The sequence below is a fragment of the Nipponia nippon genome, unplaced genomic scaffold (genome assembly GCF_047370975.1).
Source record: "Nipponia nippon isolate SJK-2023a ecotype South Korea unplaced genomic scaffold, ASM4737097v1 scaffold_28, whole genome shotgun sequence".
Taxonomy (NCBI): Eukaryota; Metazoa; Chordata; class Aves; order Pelecaniformes; family Threskiornithidae; genus Nipponia; species Nipponia nippon.
The window spans coordinates 3,962,326-3,985,681 of NW_028262345.1; the positions used below are offsets into that span (position 1 = coordinate 3,962,326).

General features: G+C 43.7%; 2 protein-coding genes across 3 annotated transcripts in view; both read right to left on the reverse strand.

Annotated features, from left to right (window-relative positions):
• Window positions 1-1,159: 1,159 nt before the first annotated feature.
• CRTAM (cytotoxic and regulatory T cell molecule) lies at window positions 1,160-15,797 on the reverse strand. The gene is made up of 13 exons (XM_009469532.2): window positions 15,690-15,797; window positions 12,256-12,402; window positions 9,487-9,639; window positions 9,145-9,276; window positions 5,927-6,097; window positions 5,291-5,362; window positions 5,096-5,161; window positions 4,758-4,865; window positions 3,664-3,735; window positions 3,050-3,154; window positions 2,491-2,637; window positions 2,025-2,108; window positions 1,160-1,278 (listed from the first exon to the last, which is right to left on the reverse strand). Exons 1-13 carry the CDS (start codon window positions 15,736-15,738, stop codon window positions 1,160-1,162), a joined length of 1,425 nt encoding a protein of 474 aa, XP_009467807.1. The 5' UTR covers window positions 15,739-15,797.
• A 1,858-nt stretch (window positions 15,798-17,655) lies between these two features.
• Window positions 17,656-23,356, reverse strand: part of UBASH3B (ubiquitin associated and SH3 domain containing B) — a 76,910-nt gene continuing 71,209 nt past the window's right edge. For both annotated transcript variants that reach the window (XM_087763463.1, XM_087763462.1), the window contains exon 14: window positions 17,656-22,946. In XM_087763463.1, the coding sequence (XP_087619589.1) occupies window positions 22,809-22,946 (138 nt within the window). In that variant the 3' untranslated portion in view covers window positions 17,656-22,808. The remainder of the gene's footprint in view (window positions 22,947-23,356) is intronic.

The window sequence follows — 23,356 nt, forward strand, 5'->3', positions numbered from 1 at the left end:
CAAATTCATCACAGAGTCATAGAATCGTCAAGGTTGGAAAAGACCCGTAAGATCATCGAGTCCAACCGTTAACCCAGCACTGCCGAGTCCATCTATACCATGTAATTATAAATTAAATTATTCCCCGCAGGCACTTCCCGGGCTTTTGCTTAATTCGGGTTCAAAAGCAGTTGTCGGCATTTTTCGTACTTCTGGTGAGAAATAAGCGCCTCTAACGACAAAAATAAATACAGCTTTCTGTTGTAATGTCAATTTCCTTTATTTTAGGAATTCAGTTTTATCTTTCTGCAACAGAAAAGGTCCCCGGTGAGGGCATCGCGGGGCTCTGCAGACGTAATGTCTCGCCGGTTCTCCTAGCTTGCCCGCTGGCAAGCAAGTGACTTTGTCCCTGGATTTGGGGAGTCCCATGTGTAACACTGCCCTTCCTCTTCACCTTTGCCCACCCCTTGTTTGAAGACTTCCATATTCTCTGTAACACCCCTGGCAGCCTCTGCGATGTGGGAGACGGTACAAAACCCCAAATGTTCTGCGTTCAGAGCCCCTTGCAGCCGGGCGCTGATGCAGGCGTGCACAGCAGAGAGTGACGTTCCCATCCTGCAGCGAGGAATGGAGGCTGAGGCCCTAGCAAGGGGGACAACCTTTTTTTTTTTTTTTAAACACCTTGGACATCAGGGTGTTTTCTGCTTGGTTAAATACAGCTGGATGTCCAGGTCTGGGGTCAGAATGAGACAGTACAAGTCCCAGCTGGTTTGCACCTCCCAGGCTTTTCTGCTCAGTCCCGTGCTTGCAGAGGAGGTGGCCGAAGCATTACGTGAATATCTTCATACCCTGCGGTCCTCGGGGCTAATTGCATGTTCCCTTGCCAGGACTCTAACTGCTGTCGGGGCCTGAGGTGGGATCGATGAGCTCTGTTTCTGGCAGTGGTTCATTAAATCCTCTGAGGATTACAGGTAAATCAGAGTGTTCATTGCTAAAGGTTTCTAGGAGCACCGGTCCCATCTACCTGTCCCAGTGTTTAAGGAAAAGCAGTCCAAATTGGCTTTTGACTGAGGGTAGCTGTTTGTACTTCTGCTCCTTGAAATCATATAGATATCTGAACGCTGTAATATAAATATCAGGAAACAGTGGTGTTTCTGCACATCGTACAGATTTCCCATTGCTAAACATCCGTTTCCTTTCCACATCCACTTATTGCAATGTTTTGGTCTCTTGGATTCTTCTGCGTTGTTTCCACATACCCTTCTGTTACATATTGCATGTTGGACTTCTGATTGACAACTGAAAGGTAAACACACATTTATTACTGATTTTGTAAAGGGGAGGTACCTGCATGGTTTAAATATTTTGTATTTAAAAATATTTGAAAAAGAGAGAAAGTTTTGAAAATATTTTGACAATAATTATGAGCCACTTTCTCTTTTAATACAGTTTAGGTGCTGCAATAAATTCATGTTGAAAGACGTTGGCAAAGTTCCCTCATTTTTGCCATGTGGGCTTATTCACCTGCTGAAAGCTGCCCTTGTTTAGACAAAAGTCCAAGTGTGGAGCAGAAATACCCCAGCTGAGGAGGCTGACAGGCCTGCCTCCTTCTGCAGTCACTGGCTGAGGACAGGACTGATGAAGCACTGATGTTTTGGTGGTGGTGAGATCGGGTAAGAGCCATTCGGGACAGTTTAACAATAGCAGCATTCCTCGTACGTACCACGCGTATTGTTTTTATTAGTGCTTCAGTAGATTATATTTAGAAACTCGATAAGCCCATTGTGATTATCCAGTCTAACCTATCAAATAAGAAGCAATGATTTTCATTTTGTACGGTTCTGCATCACTCTTGCTGAAGCTGTAATATCTGAGGTGGACCTCTGGCTAGGAAAGGTTTAGGTTTAGAATATTCAGATTTAAAAGATGCAATTTGCAAATACTCTGTATTACTCTGTACGGTAAGATTGACTGCAGTCTGCTCTGGCTGTGGTCAGTAGCAACGCTCTAGCAGGAATTAGTTTATATTGGTTAAAGCTTTTTACCGTGTCCGTTCTTCTCATGGCCTGGACTGTCTTCATTAGATTTGGATTTATAACTCTCCAGTGTCTGCTCTGAAACATCATTTTCTGTGCAGAAAACAAATGAATTAACATGATGAGATTTTTTCCATGACTCTTCCTCACTCTCTGCCTTGAGCATAAAAATCCTGAGAGGCTAGTTATAAAAGGGGGGTTCAATCATCCTGACCATCTAAGAGATGTGCTTAAGACAACAGTTTCGCTGGCTTTTGTGGCACCTTGCGTCAGCTGAAGCGTGGCCCAAGGCCATTAATTACAGGGACTCTTCAATAGTTGTTTGCCACAAGTCACAGTCACTGTCTATGGGAGAAGGACATCTAATCAGCGGCTGGAGGAGCCGTTTCTTGTCTCTGCTTAACAGGCTCCTCAGCTCTCCAGCCTCTCCAAATAAAGCAGCATCAGCAGTTGCTCGGACAGGGCCATCACCCACCTCTTTTCCACACTCCATGAGCTTTTCTCAGCTTCCTCATAAAAAGCAGCACAATGATCAGCAGCACGAAAATCAGAGCAGCCACCAAGATCGGCAGCAAGAGATTAATCTCCTTCTTTTTGATGCCTTCAGATTTCAGATCTTGCTCTGTAAAAGAGGCAGGTGTATGTTTGTTTTGTTAAATAGCTTCCTGTGAGTCTCTGGTAATTAAGACAAGAACGATATATCCTGGACCAGGCCAGATGAACATGGTGGGAGAGCAGAAGTCACCTTATTGGACTTAATTTTAGGACTTGAGGTCAAATTTTTTCTTCTTGTGTGAACAAGAAAAACTGATGAAATCAGTGGGCTTGTGCTCTGGCACAACAAACAGTAAAATTTAGCTTTTTTCTAGATGATAAAAATGGTTGTGTTTCTGTGGTCCCTCCCCAAGACTGCAAGCCAGCATTACCCTAGTGTAATGATAAAAGGTTTGGAGGTGCATACGTGGTCAGAGAGAACCAGCTTGGTGTAAGAAAGCCCACTGCATGTTTGGAAGCTGTCATTAAAGAGTTCGTACCAAAGGTGATGATGGAAATCACAGTTACATTTTCACTTGGTAGTGGGGCTTCTGTCCTGGAAAGTTCCTCTTCTGTGACATTGCCATTGAATGCTGTTTCAGTCCCTGGAGGAATGGAAAGGAGAACAGTATTTCTCTGAAGGGCAAAGAGATGCTTAAGAAATGCATATTTTCCCAGCAGCTTTGAAGTCCAGGGCTCCTGGTAGTGCAGCAGAAAGGGACTTCTGGAGCCCTTGACTTAGAGCTCTGTGCTCACTTCCTCAACACTGTGTTTCATTTTAATCTGAAGACCACCTAAGCTTTATGAACAGAAAATCCTCAGTGTCTCTTACACATTGTAGAACTCGCTGGTTCCCATTTACAGCCAAATTAAAACAAAGCTGTGCTTTGACTCTTTGGTCATTTGGGGGCTTTCCCTGTCCCTCGGTTTGCTTCATTTGCTTGCAAAACCAGGAGTGAGCATGTATACTTTTCCTTAAAGCAGATATTTGTTTGGTATTCATATCCCTGACCACTCTTTTACTGTCTGCATAGCTGACAGCAGTGCAGTCACCCAGAGTGAGAATCCCCATCCTTTGCCGCGGCCACCCACGTCTGACGATGCAAGGTCGTACCGGTGGGGACAGGGTAACTCGACGAACCTGCCGATTCTTCCTTTCCTCCAGCAGCTGGCGTTACTTCGGACCCTGCGCAAACAGAGGCGAGCTCTGACTTTCTTACGCAGACAGACAATATATCTTTGTATAATTAACATTGATTTGTAAAACTGAAATGATAACGCGTTCTGTGTCTACCCAAACTTTACGTTCATAAGGGATTTTCTTCCTCGTCAGGTATGTAAGCGCACCTTAGGACGAGAGGAAACGGCCTCAAGCTGCGCCAGGGGAAGTTTAGGTTGGATATTAGAAAAAACGTCTTCACCAAAAGGGTGGTCAGGCACTGGCACAGGCTGCCCAGGGAAGGGGTTGAGTCTCCATCCCTGGAGGTATTTGAAAGACGGGTAGATGTGGCGCTTAGGGACATGGTTTAGTGCTGGGCTTGGCAGTGCTGGGTTAACGGTTGGACTTGATGATCTTAAGGGTCTTTTCCAACCTTAACGATTCTAAGGTCTAGTGAAAGTCCTGTTAGAAGAGTCAAGCTTTCAATGTATGTTTATCAACATATGTACGAATTGTTTATCAGGACATAGCCATTCTGCAACATTTGTAACCACTGATGTAGCACTTTTAAACAACTATAAACAAAGAGTTTGTGTATTTCTAAAGCAACCGATTGATTTTTCACTGCAGGTCCGGTCTCACTAAGCAGGTGCGTGTGCCCACCTCGGTGGGTTTTGGCCAGCTGATTTGGGCAACGGAGCTCTTGATTCTTCTGCTGGAAACGGCTCCTCAGTTCAATAGCCGCAGGCTGCAGCCTGCTATATGCACAGATAACTGCTGTTGCACAGTGCCACCTAGCGCAACTGGCCAGAGAAATCCCAGCCTGGGCGCACACCCTGCTGTGATAGTGGCCGGCCCGGCTGCTGCTGCTAATGCTGATGTTCTGCATCTCATGAGAGAGACTGGGCCTTCACGGCTGTAAAACTGAGGGCTCCCCGCACAAGCAAGAAATGCTGTGGTTTATGTTACGTGCTTGTTGAATGTAACGCTGTTCTCGGTAGCATTTCTGTCCTGGTTTGGTAAATTCATGTAACTATGGCCAAACTTACAAGTAGATGTGACATCTGGCTGGAGGTTTTGCTGGGTTGGTGTTGACACTGAGCTGGTAACTACTGGATCCTCTGGTACTGCAGGAGGGATGGTTGGTTGTTCGGGTCCTAAAGGAAACCCCCCCAAACACAAGACAAAATCAGAAGATGCACTTTGCCATTGAACTGATCCTTAAAAACCAAAACCTGCCCTGTATGCTCCATGCTCCGGACCGTTTGGGTGCTCTGTCTGATCAGTGGTTAGACTTACAGTCCTACCCTCCCACCTTCAGCTTCCCTGTCCTCTGAATGTATTTAACACTATGAAATGAGGAAAGAAATGAAAGTGAAACCCTTACCAGTATGCTGTGGGTAGATTGAAGCGGAGGCTGTGCTGCTGTTCAGATCTGACACTGCTGCGGTCACTGGGGAAAAAACAGAGCGGTTCTGAGGGCTGTGCAAAATGTCCCTCGGTGCTGATGGCAACTGGTGATAGCTGCTGTGTTTGTCTGACCCGGGCATTAATGAAAAGAGGCCAAGCAGTTAATGCCTACCTCTAGATTGCTGATTCTCAGAGACACGTGTATCCACCTCTAGGGCAGCTGGTAAAGGACTTGTTTTTGTCACTGAAAAAAAACAACAGTACAACTTTCAGAGCACTTCATAAGCATTTGTTGAATCAAGCAATCTAAGGAAGAATGAAGTAAGAATAATTAGATCCATCTTAAACGTGAGTAAATAGGCGGAAGGCAAACTCCACTCTGAGAATTATTAGACAGGCAACGTCAGTGTTAATTTACGATATTTACACGCTGCTAGCTTTCCAGGTGGATGTGTCTAATACACTGAAGGCATGGGAAGCTCACAGCTTTTTGAGAACATAAACTTTGAGTTATCTTTTAAGCTTTAGGACAAACATCACCTGAATTCTAGCAGCAGCATTGTGGAACTGACCTGCCTGGCCTGCTGTGGCTTAATGTTTAATGAATTTTAAGGTAGTTAAGAAGCAGGAAAAAGCCCCAGAATCTTAGTTTGGAGTTCTTTTGCCCCAGGTAGCCCTCTCATTTAAAAATAGATTCCACACATGGAGCAGTAGACTATGGGCTTCAGCTTTGCATATGTATCTGCATAACTGTCACCACTTCAGAGCGGTAAAATGGGATAGCCTCTGCTGAAGGAGCCTGCAGTACCCGTCCTAGGGAGGGCCTCAAACTGGAAAGACGCCATCAGCCGCTCTCCTCTTAGTGCTCGGTGGCGAACGATGCAGCTGGCTGTTGAACTGGGACCATAGGCGAGGACTGTCAGCGTGCTGGTTGTGGTCCATTTCTTCCCATCAGCTTCTAACTTGTGCGTAGTGTCACCTATACACCCATTGGAAGAAAACATTTAAGTGCTTTCTAGTCAAGAGCAATTTAATGAAAAACCTTCCAGGCGCAATCTGCATTACTTTGCTGTGCTAAAGCAGCACCTGATTACTGTGCACAAGTGGTTCATTGTGTAAATGGATTACATGGGAGCCCAAAGGCAGCAAGGTCATGTTTTCTTCCTTGGCAGTTGTTTAAGTGCAGACCTCGCTGCACCTCCTGTGCTCAACCCGAAGCCTCTGCTCGGTTTCATGACTCACGTGGGGAAATTCCCCTGCAGCGCCCTGCAGGACCACGGTGAAACGTCCAAACACCCACCGGCACTTTTGGTCCTTACTGAATGGAATAAATTGCTTTGCTGTGCGCCACAGCCATGCAGGGCCTGCAGCAGGGAGCCTCGGGGCAAGGACCTGCCCTTTTGCAGCACAAACGAGATCTAAAAAAGTTCTGATTCTGCTATGTGGTATCCAAGGACATTGAGTTTGTGTCTTAGTAGCTGTGGATTTGTTACCCCAAACATAAAAAGAAGTTGTTAAATTTGTATTGATGTACAATATTTACATTTGCAATAAATAAACATTGGTACAACTCTATTAAATCCTGTACAAGTCCTCCATCATCCCTACAATGCAGGTTTGACTCTTCCCCTTTTGCACCTGGCGGAAGTTAAACCCCAAGATTAATTGCCTGGCCCTAATGAATTAGAGAAAGCCAGGTAACTTGTCTGATGTGATTCCTAGTCCTCTAGGTAATACTGACTTCTACTCATTTATACGATATGGAAAAATAAAGATGTATTTCATGTGACACAAAGAGATGTATTTGAATAGCTCTGGTGGAGAGGGAGGTTTTTTCAGACGTTTACCTTAAATGCCCACGGTAGCACAATAATTTCTACTGTCTGTTTACAATGTAGAGGTTCTCTGGAAACAAATTGCTGCTTTCTCTTGATCTGTTACCCTTGGTAACACCCTTATTTCTTAAATGAAAGAAATTCCTTGTTTCCAAATTAGCCTTTACAGGTAACTTGCTGTATCACACAGACCAGTGTTTCTCAACCCTCTTTTCCATCCCCAGCAGGGTCACGTAAGAGCTCAAAAGGATTTCAAAGTGTTTTTCCTGGGAAGGAAATAATCTTTGTCAGCAACAGCTCAGTAATTACAGCCGGTTCGCCCCTGCTGAGCCCTGGTGGAACTGAGGTGCTGCCAGTCATTAAGATGTATTAGCTATTTTATAATTAGTATAAATATTTGCAGTAAGTGATTAAAGCTGAGAATGGAAGGGAGAGAAAGGAGTGTTACTCAAAGACAGTCACCCGCAAAAAAAAAAGGAAAGGCACATGCAGAAAGTTTGAGAAACACTGAATTAGGACAGTTATTTTTTCCTTTCAAACATTTGGTGTCTGCCACAAGCAGGCCACATGTGAAATCAGCACCTCTTCATGCAAATATTCCTTCCTCCGAAAACCAGCCACAGATGGAGCCAACCAAACAGACCCAGCAGAGGCCCTGTGGTGCTTAATTGCGTTCCCAGGTGCCTGTGGGGTGGAAGGTCTGGTAGTTCTCACTGGTATGGCTTGCTCTAATGGCTGACTGGGTTAGTACTACAAAGGCAAGGAGGAGATAAAGGTAAGGATAGGTTTTTTGTTAAAATAAGTGGAGAAATGCATGATGGGCTTTATGTCTTGTGGGAGGTGTTTAGTGTCTGAGTTGTGTGCTGTGATGTTACAAGTAATATACTTTATCAGGCCAGAACTGAGGTTGTTTCAAGTTTAAGGAAGTACCTGTTTTTAGAAGGATGCTGGGAAAAATGTATATAAAAACTTAGCGGTGACATATTACTTCCCTGAGCTCTTCATAACTTCACAGCTGGTATTCCCCCAAGCCCCTACAGTCACACACAGCCCAGCTCTTCCCAAAGACATGCAGGATTTTAGAAACTGCTTTTCCAAGACCCATGCACTGCTCCAGAGCACCTTTCCCCCTGCGGTCACAGATAGCTCTGCCCTGGCTTTCATGTGGCTCACTTGCCAGCTATGCTACTTCCCCTGAGTGCAATTCCTTTAAGCATAGGGCTTTATGTGGTTGCATTAATGCCTGTGTATCTGGCAGCCTAGATTTCTTTCTTTAGTCTTGATTTCTAGCTACATTCAGGGCAGCACACTTCTCTGTTGCTTTCTAGAGCTCTTAGTTAAAAAAGCTATCTTGGGGGGGGGGGAGCATTATAGGCTAAGCTTTGAATATGTTGCTTGATGATACAAAATACAAATAAGGACTTGTCAATACATGAAAGAAAATATATTTGCATCTATGGGTATTTTCCTCACACTTTGATATGGATGTGCATTTCCTCTCCACTGTGCTACTGTTACAGCTAATAAGGTGGTTATTATTAGAAGATGGCCTTCAAAGCAGCTATTTATATAGTACACAAGTTAAACTGAGCTACGTGGTGGCTCTGTTCCTCCTCACATGTGTCCACCCAGGTGTGTGCAGACTCTCACCAGGGAGAGCCTCACGGGGCGGTATGGGCTGTGTTTCCTGAGCTCTCCTCTTGCTTCTGCTGGAGAGCTGCCTGGTGCTGAACAGATTAACGAGAGAGAAAGGCTGCTGGTGTGCGTGTGAGCTGCTCAGCAAAGCTGGGGAGAATCTGCCTACTGGTCACAACATGGGAAATAGTTATAATGGATTTGTTAACTGATTTTATACTTGGGCTTTGGAAACTGTGCCTCCAGAGTTTTGGTTTCATTTTATTTCAGTGGAATTTCACTCCAGACTCTCAAGAGATTTTGGTGCCGAGTGCTGTTGTTCTGCACTGAATGTGAGCAAAGCAGATGAGCCCTCTCCCTTGCACAAACACTGGAATTTAGCGCTGACTTTTCTCCAAACCGGCACCGTGGGGGCCAAGTTGTACTAAATGAGTGGAGGATGAGCAGCAGTCCCAGCTGATGTGTTGCAGGTGTTTCACCCTCCAGTATTTTTAGATGTGCCCAAGGCTGGTAAGAAGAAATGTTAGTAATCGACCCCTAGTCCTTCGACACTTACCAGGGAGCTCTATCCCATTGTCCAACAGCCAGGTAATCTGGGGTTGTGGTTTACATCCTTGGGTATAGCAAGACAGTGTAATGCTTCTTTCTGTGTCTTGGGATACTTCCAGTACTGGATTAGAAGGAGCAGCTGCAGCAAGAAGATTTAGAATCAGTTATAGTACATCTTTCTACTTGGTTTTATGAATGGCTGCATAGATAGCATTATTTGGGGGGGCTGATCTAAGACCGGGATTATCTTGTGTTAAGCCCCATACAATTGCATGCAAAAATGCAGGTCTGGAGTTGAGGAGCTGGCTTTGTTCTGCTCCTCTGGAGCAAAGCAGGTGAAGGAACTTACCTAACACCTCAACAGACTTGTTCTTGCTTTTGAACGGGGTGCCGTAGTAGAAGCATTTATATACGCCTTCGTCGTACACTGTTACGTTAGACAGTTGGATGGATAATTCATCCTTTGAATAATGGATAAGCTTGTACCTCTGATCCCTTAAAGCTGTAAGGAAAATAAAACCCAGCGTGCTATGCGTGTTGGTACATAAGAGGAAGACAGATAATCAAAGCAGTAATGAATGAGGATAGTTTTCTTTATTGCATTTTTTTAATGCATCAACACTTGACGTAAGGGAGCAGTTCTAGCACAAAGCATTCCTAGTTGGTGCGGTGCTAGCGCAGAGGCAGCAGTGAGCTGAAGAAGGGGATGTGTGCTGCCAGCAGGGAAAATGTCATGGTTTTTCTCGTTTTTATTTTCAGGGGGCCTTATTCCTGTGTTCCCAGGTATTACAGCAATTTGGGTTCTTTAAGTGTCTAGATGGATAAATATAAGCAAACATCGGAGGGTGAGAACATGATATGTGATCAGAAAAGTAATATGACCTTTGAATACAGAGCATAGATGCATGAACTGAGGATCTTTCTCTTCCCCATTCCCTAAGTCTTTATTTGGCCTTGAAAAAATCACTTCCCCTCTTCGGGTGTGTTTTGTGATATATAAATGAACATTATGGTCAGGATGCACCTCTTTATTAACTGTTTATTAATTGGCTGTTTTGCTTCTCCTATCCTTGTCTAATTACCGTGATTTTAATGAGACCATCTCCTAGGATATCTGTACTCTGCTGTACAGTCCCCTTTCTCTCTCTCAACTTTCTAGTCTTTGCTTCGTTCCTCCCGCTGGTTGACCCCTGGGAGTCCTCAGGGTCAGGCCAGCAAGTCACATGGACTTTTCCCACAATTGCAGCACAGAAAGTGTAACTTTCTGCCCTTAAATGGAACTGAAACTGGGGATGCGTATCAGTCATTAGGGAGAAAAAGATTTTTATTTTTTTAGCTGAGGTCTTGTAAAAATGCAGAGTTGGGAGAAAATCACAGCAGTACTATATTTTATGGAAATGATTAAATATTAAAGGATTTTGAAATCACCATGATGTGGGACTTGTAGCTAGCTTGTCATATTTTTAGCTACAATGAGACTGGAGGGAATTGATTCACGAAGTGGTTTATCGGAGAAGCAATGTGACAGAGACTCACAGTGGTGATTCAGAATAAAAAATGAAAATGTCCATTCATAATGTAAAGCTTGGTTAATCTCTAAATGAGGACTCTTTTCTTCTGTGTTGTAAAAGGAAAAAAAATCAGTTGTCTGACTTATCAAGGATCCAAATGCTTTGCAAACACTTTGTGGGTGTTATAGCATGTGTCTTACTGAAGGATAATTGTGGGATGTTGAGACTACGGGCTGAATCCTCTGGTGATCTAAGACAGATACTGTTTTGTTCACTTGGGTTAGATTCTGCTCCTATAGATACCAGTGGATACGTTCTTTCCCTAACCTTATTAAATTGCTGTGTCAACTCAGCAAAACTAAGCATCAAAAGGGTTAGAGCCGTTAAAAGATGGAGATGTCATAGAGAACTCGCGTAAATGAAGGGATTCTTGCTACTGGCATCTACCTGTACGGTGTAAAATACTGAGAACATACATATATATCAAAAATAGAGATAACTGATGGAGAGGGAAATTCCTCCTAGGTCTTGCAGTTCTTAGGTGCGATTAGACTAATAGACTGCAGCAGGAGAGAGGAACCCCTGTCATAGCCTGCTGTGTGTTTTGGAAGCCTGGATGTCAAAGCAGCACAGAGCAGGTTGCAATAGCCCTGTTTCCCATATTGATTAGCTGTTGGTGGCTCCACGCTGAGGTTTTTTGGATCCCATTTGAATCTAATGGTTCATATTCATTACACTGAGAGTACTGAACTCGGGATCCTGGATTCCACAGGAAACGGTTCCTAATATATATATATATATATGCATGAGTCATTTAAAATTGCTACTAAACACTCATCCCACTTGCTCTTGTAACTGAGTAAATAGGAGCAACAGTTACTCATGACATTTTCCATTTAGAAATATTGGCAATACTTGTGGGAAATATTAGTAGGCTGGTTTGATGCAGGTGGCAAGACCTGGTGGCTGAGGTTCCTGTGCAGTTTCAATGGGAGTTGGGTACCCAATGTAATTTGGATAAACCCCAGTCATTATTATCATTCAAGCCTAAAGGCTTTAACAAGCAGGGATGCTGACTCGGTACTGTACAAATGGGGAAGACTAAAGCAGTCCTCATCTTGCAGAGCTGTTGAATTTGGACCAACAAGAAGAGAGATAAGGACAGAGAGACATGAGGTGTAGGGAGTGGAAAGGAACATGGTTAATTGTAACTTTGGCTTTGTCAGCACATATTAGAATTCACTGCTTGTTTTCTAAAAATTTCCTCATGATGCACTACATTGAATTCCCTGATGAGCGGAAGAGTACCCAGGGCTTTCAGGCACGTCCACTCCTGTCTCTCTTGTAGCGCAAGAGTGGGGTTTTGTGCTAATCTCTTGGTGCTGGTGGTAAGTACAGTTCATTGCTAAAAGCTCTAGTGCCAGACCACTCTTGTGGGGGTTTCCATTTCGTCAGCTTCCTGCCAGAAAGGGGCTGAATGTAAAACCGTCTCGAGCGGTTGGGTAGCAGGTGAGTCAGACTGGCCATGGGTGGGAGCCAGGAAAGCCCACTTCTGAGTGACCCTCCAGCCTCACGTGGAAAGTGCTGCCTTCAGTTTTCACACTTACCCCGCTGGGTGTTTAGAAAAATGGCAAACCCGTGGGGGTTTAACCACTGCCGTGCAGAACCGTCGTCACTGCTGAGGGTGCAACGGAGATTTAGGTCCTCTCCTTCCTTTAGAGTTACGGTTTCACTGCCAACTCCTGGAAAATCCCCTGCCAGAGATGAGGGGAAAAAACAAGTATTAAAATGTGACACGAAGAAAAGTGACAATGTTTCACACAGACTAATATGTCATTTTTCCTTTTCTCAAGGGTGTAAAGGTTTTTCTACATTAGTAAACTTGCTAGTGTGATTGGACTGATATAAATAAATCACAGGTATTAGATAGGTCATCACAGTCACTAGGTAGGACTTGCACCAAAGGTTTGTGATCTTCACCTGCCAGTGCAACCAGATTTAGTTATTGGATACTATTCCACACAAGCCATTGAAGAATTGATAGCAGACCCTTTTAATGCACGTTCTCCCTGTGTGTTAACACGAACATTAATTTTCATTATTCCAAGTTCCATTCTGGACCTGTTGAACCTGATTGAGCAGTGAATGATCAACACCTCTGAAAAATGAGGCTTTTTTATTCAGAAAGTGTAATGCTGCAGCTGCTTTGAACTGGCTTGAAACTTGTTTTGCAGGCAGGATCCTCAAACCTGGCCTGGCACAGGTTGCTAAAATGAAACTTCATTCTCTCTCCTCCCAGTTAATTTTACAGATGGGCAGTAAAGTGTGGGTTTTTTTTCTCTCCAGACATTCTAAGATATAGAATACACTTTGTGAAAATATTTGACGACCTGGAACGAATTGCCTTCTCCAGAAAAAAGCATGCCCTGGAGAAATAGCTAAGAGCAGCGCCTGGGTCAGAGTTAAGTAAATAGGCAGTAAGAGGGTTTTATTTTTCATTCCTACTTCGTGTGTTTTGATTTTATTTTCCAGGTAGCTGTCTGCTGCAAGTTCCTACTGCATATGTGAGCACTGCAGTTTGGGGAAATGAATCTTTCTGGGCTTCAGGAAAGCTTTTCATTTTCTTAAGAAACATTTTTAAATATACCAGAAATGAAGCTATCGTAGGGCATTCTTGCTGGACCTGATCTTTTACCACTAAAATCAGAGGAAGGACTTGTCTCCCTGTCAGGCAGCAGTTTCCCATGGGGATCTGTTGCCATGCCTCACCCGTGAGTTGGGCACAGGTGATGTTTCCTGGGCCAGAGGTGGCACAGAAAAATGGTCAGTGATGTAGCTTGGGACTTCACAAATAGCAAATACATCATGGACCTTTTCTCTTTCTTCACTATCTAATCTTTGGTGTCCATAAGCTTGTAGAAGAGATTTCCTTGTAATATCTCAATATTTTTACTTCTGAATTTCTAAGTATGATGTATGCTGCTTTAGCTAAGGAGAAACTGTGCAATACAGATCTGCTCTCTCTCCTTACTGCATGGTGACAGGAGACACCACAGGCTGGGTTTGACTGAATTGCTGTGCACCAGTGAGGCCCTGTTGAACTTAGAGTGGCCATAACCGATTTACCATCACATATGGCACATCAGTGCCTTTGGCTTGTGTTTCCTCTTGATTCCACCTCCATTTCTTAGGGTTAGTATTTCAGCTGGTTTCTCAGGGCTTGTGCCACGTGGGGGTCATTTGCAGAGGAGGGGTAGAAAAGGAAAACCTCCTTGCGTGGGTTCCACTTGCAAAGACCTGTGTCAGAAGGTGCATGTTGTTAAAGCAGCAGGGGGGGCCTTGTCTGCGGTTTTCCACGGGGCCCTTCTGCGTTTTTTCGTAGTGATGGTTTCCTGTTGCTAACAGCAGCGTGGGGTCTTTCAAGTGACACCTTTTGAGGTGAGAGCAGCAAGACTGAACAAGAAAAGGTGGCGGTGTTGCTTGTTTTTCTAAAACATAAAAAAGCAGCCGCCAGGAGAGAGCATATATGTAATTTCCATGAGAGACCACGGCTTCGTTCAGACCATGACTCTCAGGTCAAATTTCCTTCCTTGTATAGGGGGCAGTCTGACGTGGCTGTGACCTTCAAGCCACTGTAGCCCACCACAGTACAGTCACTGGGGCGTGGGAGATGCTCCTGTGCCAGCTCCAGAGAACAGTGGTTCTTGTACCGTGTGGAGCGCAGGTGCCCTGGCTACCTGGAAAAATTAGTCTGGCTTCAAGTACAGTGATATATCCACCTTCTTGGCAAGAAAGGGCAACAATTTCTTCCTAGAAATTGCAGGGTTTAACGGACCAGAATGGTTCACGCTTCTGGTTGCTATTATTTTAGCCATCAGAAAGTGCACAGAGAACTTGTTGCAGTGATATGCGCTCAATGCATCATTTCAGAGTTATCTTTAAAACTGTAGCCTATAGAGACATCCTGTTTAATGAGTTATTTTTGACCTGTGGCTGCTGACCTGTGAGTGGGGGTCTGAATTAATTCTGATGGCCAAGAGCAGCTAGCGGTTGTCAGCAGGTACAAATTCATCATGCAGGAGTCTGCGGCAATACTGGGGGAAGAGGGGTTGTACTCTCCGAGTGGAAGCTGCTGATCTGGAGCAAGTCTAAAGCGCACTGCAAGTGCTAGTTCAGCTAGAATATAACTGCAGCTCCTTAAGGCCTGGCTTCTGTTAAACACAATCAATGGTAATAAAATATCCTAAGCATACGGTATTACAGAATGCTTTGTCGCTGTTTAGACACTGAGATTTGATTTGGCCTCTGTTAACAAGACCTTTGTGTGTGAAAGTATTAGCGAAGTGTCAGCAATAGTACCGCTATGGTTTCTGCTCCAGCATTTGTTAAGAAGGGACTATTGCTTCGGCCAGCACCAGGCTTGTGCGCGCATTCCTCCTGCAAAGATCAGGAGTGAAGCCTGCAAGAATCCTGAGCTGTCTTGCTGCTTTCCTCATTTAAATCTTTCCCTACTTGACATGGTCAAATATGAATCTCTCACACTCTCCTGTGCATGAAAGACAGGAGATGAGCAAAGCAGGTATAAGCTACATCTTCTAGTAGGAGTAAGGAGATTGAGCATTTAAAGTGCTTTTCATTTTCAAAGTACTTTGCAAGTGCTTTCTAAATTACTCTGACTCTATATTAGCCTCTTTCTACACAATACATGAACAAAGGCATACACGGATATCCAAGCCATGGAGAGTAAGCAGTGATCCACTGTCCAAATTTAAGGGTGAATCTTTTGATTCCCCAACACTTTGCCATCCCAAGCATGCTGCCAGTTGCTAGGAGGTGAATTGACCTCATCTATACTGAGTTTAGGAGTCAGCTGGAATTCAGCACCAGTGTGCTTTGGAAATTGGGTGACAACACAGCATTGTCAACAAGAAAACAACAGCAGCAAAGCTGCTTTGCGTGTCGCTGAAACTCTGGAAATTGAGTTCTCCAAGCTGGACTGCTCGCAAAGGGGAGATCATGTAAGACAACACGTATTGCTTACCTTGCATCAGGAACAGAGCCGCGATTTGTAGCACCCCGGTGAAAGTCATGTTGCAGTGTGGGCGCAGGCAGTCTGTGCTGACTTCCTCTCTCTGCTGGGGACGCTGTGCAGCCGGTCCCTTTTCAGCACGGGGGGAGCAGATTTACCATGACTTCATCACTGCTGGGGTCTCTGCCTTCTTTCCTTCTCTCTGCTGTTCCACTCTCTTCTCCCCCCGTCTCACGTTTCCCATGTGTTGGCGACTGCTGAGAAATCGATGAGCTCACAGGTCCCTAAAATAAAACTGGTGGGCGACAGGACTGGGGACACTTCACCTTGCACCCCCTCCAGCTCTGTCTTGCTCAGCATCCGTGCGGGGGAAGAGCTGTATTTGGGGGAAGCAGGTAAAGGTGAAGAGAAACGTGGCCCTGGGGTAACCCCACCAGGGACCCCTGCTGCAGTGATCCTACGGGTGCACTACGTGCAGGATTTAATTCCTCAAGATGGGGAGACACTCAGGAAGGCAGAGCATATTTGGTGGACATCACTGTAGCGCAGTAATTGGCAAGGTTGCTTAAATCCCTGGAAAAATAGTCTTGTGTCACTCTGCGTCTTGTACCGCCGCATCCACGGGAGGTTTGCATTGCTCTGCTTGCAGGGATCCAGGCAAAACAAATAACGAGAGAAAGGTAATTCGCTGTGTGCGGTTTGTGGCTCTCCGGGGAATGAAGAGTATTGGTGAGGTGGTTGTGAAAGGTTCGCTGAGCACCGACGCACGGGGCAGAGGGATGACTACATCAAGGAGGTCCCAGAGGACTGGTGGCAGAATCTGGGTTTCCTGTGTCCCCTCGCAGATCTGATTATTTCGGGAGCAAAGCTTTTTGTGTCTCCTGGATGTGTGATGTCCAGTAACATCACAAGATTTATTCAAGCCTCTTGTAGGCAGAGCCTCTTTTCATGATGTAGCCACGCGTGCTGATTTCCAAAAAGGCTTTGGCAGATCCTCTTCTGGCACTTCTCTGCAACTGCCCAAAATTTAGTGCAAATGACTAATACTGTCAAAATGAGCTGACTTTAATAAGATAAGAAATATGGCTTAAAAACTGTGTGCATTTGCAGGACATGGGTTTGAGTGAACTGGACAAAATGGTTAATTAGAAATACATTATGCATTTCACTTCTAATGTTTTAGAACTGTTTCCATTAAACTTTCAGGTGCATGGAAGTGTGTCATTCTATTAGTGTATATTTGATAAAAGCTATGGCTTTTATGTTAATCATAATATAACCAGTTTTACTGGAAAACAGAACTGTAGGCCATAAAGTTTAATGTAGATAGTTGGTTTGAAAGGCAAGAGTCTCACTGGCTGATAAAACTACTGCTGGATTAAAAAATCCAGATCAACAAAGAAGGTATGTGTTGTAAAGGTAAGCATTGCTTTGGTTTAAAAGTTGTGCTTCCAGTTCCACACATCTAAACCTGACAGTAAAATAACTCTTAACAAAGCCATCAAGCAGCAGAGACACTGAAGCCACCTGCCTCCAACCCAGAGGGAAAACTCGGGCCCTGTGCAGCAGAAGGAAAATCAGACTTGAGATCGTTTTGTGCCATCTGCTGTCAAATAAATGAACTTCATCTTCAGTGGAGGGAAGAAAAATGTAGCTCAAATTCCCCTTTCTCCTTGATGCTTCTGAGGCTTACACCCCATCGGGGTGGGCATCCCGAAATGGGATGTGGTGAGGGCAGCATTGCAGCCCAAACTGAGAAACAGCCCTGCCTCCCTTTTCTGTTTCGAGGTCCCAGTGCAGCTGTTCTCTGGGCAGACGCCCAGTACAGGCGTTTTTCCTACCTACATCTTGCTGGAGCCACTGCAAATACTGCTGAGGTGCACCCCAGCAATGCACAGGCCTCTCTAAAGGGGCACTTCATTGAAGGTCTGTGTCCGAATATTCACTCTGGCAAAGTCCAACACGCTTGAGAGGAAAATTTAAATAGGAAGGGCAAGGTGTGGGTGCGTGGCATCTTTATTAAATCATCTACGAGACATTTTTGTCCAACTTCCGAGAAATCCATTTAATGTCATAAGCAAATTAAAATGCAGTGGTTGTTTTAACAGTTGTTAGCACTTGAAACTGAGATTAAAAACAACCAACCACCCCCCCCAAAATAAAAAAATACAGATGTCACAGGTAATTACAGCTATTTTTGGCAATACAATTATTGTTTTTTTTAAACAGCAAACATTTTTCTCAAATAAATACAATCTGCTCACACTAAAAAACATAATAAACAGAATGATACAACAAGTTTAAAATGGAAAAAAAAAAAGTATCCATTGATAACATCAAGTTTTAAGAGATGTCCACAGAGAGAAACTTCAGAAAATACATTTTAATGGGAAGTAATAGAAAGGAACTGGCTGTGTATTTTCTGTTACGTAGCATGTATGGTTCATGACTATTCCCCAGGGAACGAGTATTTGAGGAAGTGGTGAGAAGTAAGTAGCGATTTAGAGTGTATGCAACCAATCACACTGCTTAATTTTTTTTGTTTGTTCATTCATTCACCATTTTAAGCATGTCTGTTACCACCATAATTTCATGTCTATTTTAAAAGTTCAAATAATTTCCTCTACGCTTCGGCTCTTTTTTAAAAACAAAACAAACCACAAACCAAACCTACTAAGGCTCCCTTTCTAAACAATAGTTTTCATATGGAATTTCAATACATTTTAAGTTGTGAAGCATCACAAACTAATTTCCAGCTCTGGGTTTAAACGAGGGTTAGTCGACTACAGCCTAACTCAACTATCTAGCGTCCCTCTTTTTGAAATGAACGTGAATATAATCAGACACTAAATCTCACCTGACTTCTGCATGCATTTCTTAAATTGGGACTGGAAGGGCTCAACCCCACACAGATATGAGTCCTCCAAATTCCTCATTAAGTCAGTGGCAGGGAGGGGGGAGCAGCCTGCGATAGGACCAGGCTTTGCGCGGTTTCATCCCAAGCCTGAGGAAATCATGAGAAATCTTTCTCTTTCTTTCCCTGGGCTCTGGATCAGGCCTTTGTAAAGACCCACGGGACCCGGGGGGAAAAGTTTACGACCCCTCACGCCCAGTGCAGTATGCAGGAGCTAAGCAGAGAGGCCGAGGTTGTCACAGTGCTGTACACAACCCCCTCCCCATCCTCTCACCCTTTTTTCCAAGAGCTGCAGTTAGCGCACAAAGATGACAGTACCCACGTCCCTGAGATATTGCTACCTGGGGGCTCAGGGCTGCGGATACAAAATAATATGCTGGGAAATAGTGCTCTAGCATCCCTTCTACCCTCTTTGTTTTGCAGAATTACCGCTTACGTTGCCTTCACTAAAGATAATTCCTGCAGAATTCTTGTAAACAACCACTTAATTGGTGATGTAAATTATCACTTTCATAATAACGTTGACGCCAGAAGCTAACACCAGAGGAGAGAAGGAGGCTCCTACCATCAGCTGACTTCTTTCTGAAACTGTTCAGGCTGAGTGAAAAGGGAAATACGTTGTTTTTCTCTGAAGTTATGGCCTGGATCCTCAAGTGTGCACAAACAAGCCAAGCTTTGTTGATTTGAGTACACAGTGTCAATTTACACTCACAGAGAACCTGGCTCCACGCTCAGAGGATTTAAGTATTTGGCTGTAGCTGCTAATGCACCAAATGTAAGGGAAACGCGTGAAACTTTAGACCTGGCACCTGCATTAAGCTGGAAAGGTATCCCCAAGCAGAGCTCAAGCCTTGGGGTTGGGGCACGCTGCAGCCCCCTCCCATCCACTTCAGCAGGGGGAGATACAAAGTCCGGTGATAAGGACAAACTGTTGATCAAACCTGAACTTTTTCAAATACCCTGGTTTTGACCTCCTGGTGCCGAGTGTCATCCTGTCAGCTGCTGCTGTGCAAGAACATCGTTCTGCACGCTGATTCTTGTATTTTTCTAGCCCAACCCTTAAGTTGCAGTTTATGAAAATACTGGATGAACAACTTATTCTTGGCAGATTTCCAGCTTTATTCCTTAACTGGGAAGAGAGGGAAAAATCTAGGAACTGCTATTTGCCTCCTATACCGTAATTAAACTGTTGGGATCTGATGCAGCTCACAGTGAAGGCAAGGAAAAGACTTTCACGCGCTTCAGATAGATCAAGTCTAATGTTCCTCTGGGACAAAACACTGAAGTGACATTAAATACACACTAATGAGCAGCAATGGAGTGAAAGTGAAGCAGCAATTGTTTTGTATTCTTAACATCTCAATTAAAAATTTAAAAGACAGAAGATGTTTCTTTTATCCCCCCAATAAGCCTTATCAACGTGAGACTACTTAACACAAAACTCCTATGAGAAATGAAAATGCTAGAAGAAAATAAAATTTTTCTTTCTGAGATTCTTGACACCTGAAAAATCTAATTTGAGATAAGACTACAATTGTCAAAATACTTTCCCAAACATCCAAAAATATACTTTTTTTAAAGAAGAGAGTATTTTAACATCTACCTTCTCAAACAGAACACTCTTTTCTATACTACTATATGCAAAGATCAGCTAGTACAATATTCAAATTGTGCGTTCAGGTTTTGTTCCCTCTCTGTTTCATGCTTCTGTCTGAATAAACTCCTTGTAACGTTGCTTAAATGCAGTAGGACCTGAGCAGCCTCCACTGTTTTGTATAGGCAATATTTGTTGCCTCAAATTACATCTTACTGGCCCATAGCATGAAGCAAAAAGCAGTTCAGAGAATTACACATGCATCAGTAACCAAATTAGTTTTGGTGTGATTGTCATCTATTTAGTTTTAAACTCTTTGCAAATTTGCAGTGAGTAAGCATGGAGGAAAACAAGCCAGAAATGCTCTTCAGAATGTCTGTACACAGCCAAAAATAGTTTAAATTACAGTTAAAAACTAAAGTGACAGCAGTATAACTGCATGGGAGCAGATTCTTCTGTCATCTCATAAGTTATCTCCCTGACATTTCGGTATACATCCCTGGTATAATAATGCACTTATGAGTGGCCTACTGTGTATTACATAGCCATAAATGTATAAATAATGGACTATCGTTACGGATCGTGACAATGTATGTATTGTACAGGATGAGCTCTCTGCTGACGCAAAATCTGTACAGAATCTGGTGTACTCTCCCTGGCAAGCTCAATAAAACCCACAGGCAAAGCTAAGCTAAAACCCCTTAAGATTTGTTACGTTGCAATTGCTGAGTGTTTTGCCTCATTTAGGAAGAAGAAATTGCAGTTTATCACTCCTTATTTGTTCTGACTGCTGAAAGTGCAGCTCAGTCATATCCTACTGGTGAGACCAGTCCTGCCGAAGGCTTGCTAGGTTAAAAGAAACCAACACAAAATCAAACTTTGATCTTGCTATGAATAATAAACCTTTGTCAAAGTCGCCCAGCATAAACTTCTGTGCCATACAAACATTTCAAATGAGGACACTAACACTTTCTGCAGAGGGAAAGCTGGAGAGAAGAGGGGTACCTAGGATGCCAGAATTTCTTTCCTGGTACTTCTATAACTTCCCTTTGATGGTATTTGTGGGAATACTCAGCCTTATGGCCCAAACCAAGAAAGGAATATGCCTTAAATCTCTTTCATCCCATTTTAGCACATTTTAAAATACCTTCTTATAGTTAGCCTACACTGGTAAGACCTGTACAAATGTCTGCAGGAACTCTTTGACCCAAGGCTGATGACTTAAGATAATATTAATCTAAAAGAGACCTGCTCTGAAGCCAGTTTATACTACAAACTACCCACTGCAGTGTATTTTGCATTCTCCTGGGAAGTAGCTGGTATTGGGATCTTGCAGGCTGTTGCACTAAGAGGACCCTTCCTGTGATTTCAAAGATTTTAGCTACAGATGGAAACCTTTCTCTTCCCCTTCTCCCCAACATTATCTGTTCCCCCACCAGATAAATAGTATCCTAACAGGCCAAAGCATGTTGCTTCTAAATTTAAGCGTACTGTTTTATCAGCTCTGCTTTGTCTTTATGACAGATGGCACTTAGGAATTAAAGAAAAAGAAGCAAAGCATGCAGTGCAGGCTGAATTTCAGCGTCTTTTTGATTTCATCATTACCTCCTGAAGAAAGCTGCTTACTGCAGAACCTCACCAGGGCTGACGGAAGAGCTCACACAGGACAGAAAGCCACCACTGTGTAAATGACCAGCACAAAACCTCAGTATAAAAGGGAAACCCCTTTTTCAAGGTCTTCTGAAGGGAATTTAAATGACACAAAACACTTTAGGCTGGATCTGTGCACAAGGGTGGATTTCAATAACCTAAATAAAGGAAAAAAAAAAACCCTCAACTTTCTAAATCCTTCAGGTTCGGTTGGAAAAGGCTTGTTTCATCTTCACTTAAACGAAACTGCTCCCAGTCTTTGTTCACAACAGTGTTGTCTTTTGATGTGCAAACTTCATCTGTAACTGAGGTGAAATTCAGAATTTTCTTCTGACGTCGATCGGTGTCAATCAGTCTTTGCATCCATGGTATGCCCAAAACAACCCTTAACACAGTGCTCAAATAGAGGAGAGGAATAATCTGATGCTGCCTGCAGAGGCAATGCTGGACTCTCATTTCTAGCTGATGGTGATACACTTTATGGAAGGTGCTGAGAATTTCGGGGTTGTGAGCAAGGGGGGTCTCAACATGTGCTCCTGAACAAGCCTGCTAATGCTTTGCGAAAATAGTAGTGAAAAAAAACCCCAGCATCCTAAATACTTAACTTTTACATAGTGCTAGTTGTTTCTAATGTGGTGCAGGGGGCAGTGAAAGTTACTGGTGTTATCAGAACTCCATTCAAGATGGGAAAATCTACCCGTGCTACTGACTAAACAGAGACTCCCTGTGGTGCAAGAGCTTCAACCTGTATTTTAATATTGTTTCCTTCAAATCACTCCCTTTTGTATTTGCCTAGTTGTATATGAGAATTTTTGCATGACTGTGGCTGTGTGAGAGATATGCTAGAACAGCTGTTTGTGTGATCCACTAAACATATTGTGACTATTTTTCCACTGTCAATAAACACAAGAAAGAAGAGACATTCTCCAACGCTTAGAAAGGCCATGGGTTTTCCTCGCTCATGTAGCTTTGCCTATTCTTGTAGTAAGGTTTCTCTCCAGTTAAAGCCTCCAGTTGGTCCGTGTGTGAGAGGGAGGATGGGGGGGTCCGTAAGCTGCCAAACACCTGTATCTCCCAGTTCTTCGCAGGAACAAAATCCCAAGTATGGAATCTGTGTGAAGAGAGATGGAAATAAAGGCAATGAGCAGGGATTGAGCTGTGCGAGGAGGGAGCTCCCCTAAGGGCTGAAGTCCTGCTGTTCTACTGAAGCATTTCACTGTCTTTTCTCTCTTTTCCTCTCTCCAAAGTCCATTTTCAAAAGATGATTGTAGGACGTGGGTGTGACAGCCAGACTTTGTGCACCATTGTACATGCAAAACACTGGGAAAGACAGATTATACCCTTGTAACATAGTTTAAATATGGGCCAGTTCAAACCAAAGATGTCCTGTTGGTTAACACGGTCCCAAAACCTGAAGGCCAGCAGAGCTACGGAGGAGAAATACGGATGCTACTCTGGCTCGGGTGCCTTCAGATCAAGTATCAGCTATGAATATCCCAGAGAGTGTCTGCAAGGCTGGCA